Source organism: Montipora foliosa, chromosome 3 (assembly GCF_036669935.1).
Source record: "Montipora foliosa isolate CH-2021 chromosome 3, ASM3666993v2, whole genome shotgun sequence".
Lineage (NCBI taxonomy): Eukaryota > Metazoa > Cnidaria > Anthozoa > Scleractinia > Acroporidae > Montipora > Montipora foliosa.
This window is the reverse complement of record NC_090871.1, coordinates 67,150,906-67,153,986: the sequence shown is the minus strand read 5'-3', so window position 1 is coordinate 67,153,986 and position 3,081 is coordinate 67,150,906. Positions and strand designations below refer to the sequence as shown.

At 38.9% G+C, this 3,081-nt stretch overlaps 1 protein-coding gene across 1 annotated transcript in view; it reads right to left on the bottom strand.

Annotated features, from left to right (window-relative positions):
• Positions 1–1,221, bottom strand: part of LOC137995920 (uncharacterized) — a 12,152-nt gene extending 10,931 nt beyond the window's left edge. The window contains exon 1 of the mRNA XM_068841370.1: positions 1,102–1,221. Within this exon, the coding sequence (XP_068697471.1) occupies positions 1,102–1,118 (17 nt within the window). The 5' untranslated portion in view covers positions 1,119–1,221. The remainder of the gene's footprint in view (positions 1–1,101) is intronic.
• Between the last annotated feature and the right edge of the window lie 1,860 nt (positions 1,222–3,081).

Sequence of the window (3,081 nt, the reverse complement as noted above, 5' to 3'; positions counted from 1 at the left end):
TCATAACACACTAAACAAACTGAATAATTATCTTTTAAGGCCCCTTCCTCTTATTGCATCTAAAGAGCGGGTTTTCATTTAAAAATAAATTTTTTAAAGGTTCTGTTATCAATTTTAGGCGGTAAAAAGGCTTTTCTTGCTTATATAGGTAAAACTGATTAGAGGATGTAGGTGCTTAAATAGTCAACAACGACAAAATTCTAGAAAAAACACCGGATGCAAATTCGTTCTTACAACAAAAGACAGATCGAGCGACAATCGCAATCTCGCGGTCTTCACAGAGTCACAAATTCGATCAAAATACAAAAAAATACACGATCTATAAACATCGCCTCACGGTACAATATTCCTAAACAATTATTATTTTAGTTAAGTACTAATTTCGCTACGAAGTGATTTCATACAATTAATTCAACACTTGACTTTTTGTTCAACGGATGGAGCCGGCATCCAAACTAGATTGAATATCCGATCTAATAAGTCATTCGCATCGACTGGTATTAAATTGTTACCCTTGGCTCTCTACTCTGCATCGAGAGGTTCTCTCCGGGTACTCCCTCTCCTCAAAAACCAACATTTGACTTAATTTGCTTTCATTGTTAATTTCAGTTTACAGTGTCCCCTCAATTAGCGCTCCAGCGCTAGAACGACTAGACACTTTAAATAAAGTTCCTTTCCTTTCCTTAGTTTGCTTTCCTGTCCTTTGCATGCCTGAAGCAGCCAGGATAACTTGTCCTCTTTTTTTGCATCTATGCAACTCATTCTTAGATCATTTCAACCAGCAACAAGAGGACTACTCGCGCCGAGAGAGTCCGGAAAGTTCAAGGGGCGAGAGCGAGGACGATCGAATGTTTTGATTATTGTTTTTCCGTCTTCACTGAAAACATCCTGAGTTTACTTGATCAATGCCATTGGCAAGCGTCTCTCAAACTATAACTATCTAACTAGACGAATAGTTAGTATATAAGTGCTCTCTGTACGACTGAAATGCGTTAAACGCTGGTAAATTCTCCTATGAGTCAGAGAGGTTTTAGAAATTTGTTTTGTAACAATACCAAAAATATCGTAGACTTTCAGATGTGTCTGTAAAGAGAATCTTACCTTTCGCTTATTATCATTCACTTGAGGAATCCACACAGTGGATTTCAATTTCTCAAGCTTTCTTCGCTAATAAACGAACGCTTTTGACGTCCGAAAAACATATCGCATAATAATAGTCATAAAAATTTATTCATGGTCGGGGATTCCCCTAAGTTCAAAATTTGAGATGACGAAGCGTACTGGGATGTCTCAGCTATGAGCTGCTTTTTTAAGACCATTTTTCGGATATCGATTATTGAAAAAAATATTAATAAAGTAAAAACTTACTTTTGGGGGACAAAAAGCTCACGATCGGCAAACGGGATTGCATTTATTCCTGATACAAAATTCGCAGTCCCATAAGTAGTTCTATAAGTTAACAAATTTGAATTAAACAATCGTAATAATAAAATTATTAATATTAAAAATATATTATTTATTCTTTCTTCTCACCATTTCATCTCAGTTTAGTTTATTGGACTCACAATCGTTGACAGGTCGCCAGTTGCTATAAACCTTATTTTAAATTTTAATTGCCTGATTAATTATTCTTACAGCGTGGATGTCTTATAGGGCCTCTTCATATGAGCCCGGTTGACCTGGCTGGCCGTTTCTCGAAAGTCCCGAAAACTTTTCGGGCCCGAAAAGCCATTTGTGAAATTGCCAACCGCTTGTTTTGGAAAGCCGATCTTTTAACACGTATTTAAGACAACAAAAAGAAAAATAACTGTGAAGTTTGACGAATTAAATCGTCTCTTTTCTTGAGATACAAAGGGAATTGTGACACCCGAAAACGGCCCGTAAAGTTTAAAGACTTTTGAGAAACGGGCCCCAGAGGCCGGTTTCCGAGATCTTGCCTCTAAATCCTTTGTAAAAACGTCAATGTGTTCATATGAGAAGGCGAGCCAGCTCGGTTGCCGAGATCTGGGTTTTTCCATTCGGGGTCTCGGTAGGCGGGCGCTGGAAATTTTGCCATATGAACACTCCATCTCGGTTACCGGGAGGAGAACGATACAATGCATTTTCGTGATAGAATGGACATTACCGAGCTTTTAATTCTCTTTTCTTCGATACTGAAGCTTGGAATAGTTCTATTGACAGAAGAAAGAATTTCGAGAAATTCTCGCCAGGTTTGTTCTTTAGATTTCACGCCTGAATGGTGGCGTCACCACTTTTTCAAATTTGTTCATCTCGGAAAGCGGGCTGAAAGTCACCATATGAACAGAAACCAGTTTCATCTCGGTTAATGAGCCAACCCGGTCAACCGGGCTCATATGAAAAGGCCCTTAGTAATGACATGAAGAGAATATACCGTTGGTACCCATATATCATATACTATTATAATAAGTGGAGTGGAGTTGACATATATCTAAATGATATGAACTGCGGAAATAGAAATGAAATGAGGATATGATCCTCACAGTCACAACTGCAATTTAAGCAATTGCAAATTAATCCCGAAAAAGTCCTCGGGTCTTCAACGGGATTCGAACCCGTGGCCTCTCCACCAGCGCTGTTATCCTTAAATTGGGAGCAGGCCTATTTATTGAGTTCATCTTACCCGTGAAAAGAGTGAAATCATATCTAAATGATATGAACTGCGGAAATAGAAATGAAATTAACGGCTAAGACGACTCTTCCAGTTGAAGTCCCGAGCAATTTTTTCGGGATTAAATTGCAATTGCGTAAATTGCAGTTGTAATTGCGAGGATCATATCTTCATTTTACTTGGAGTTGACATAATTACGCACTTTAACTTTGATGAAATCCTCTTGGATTGTTTCAAGAGACGTGAGAATTGCAGCTTGAGTAGCGATGCACCGCGAAAAGCTTGCTGCGCAGATTGCGGCAATCGTCCTTTTCTTTTCAGTCGGCTGAGTTAAGAGTCTGCCGCCCCAGGAGCCCATCACCGGGAGCGTGCAACTTAACTATACTTGTGGAACGGCGTTTTCACAAGTAAGGTTATTTTTAGATTGAATTTCCCGCTAATGAGACTCCCAC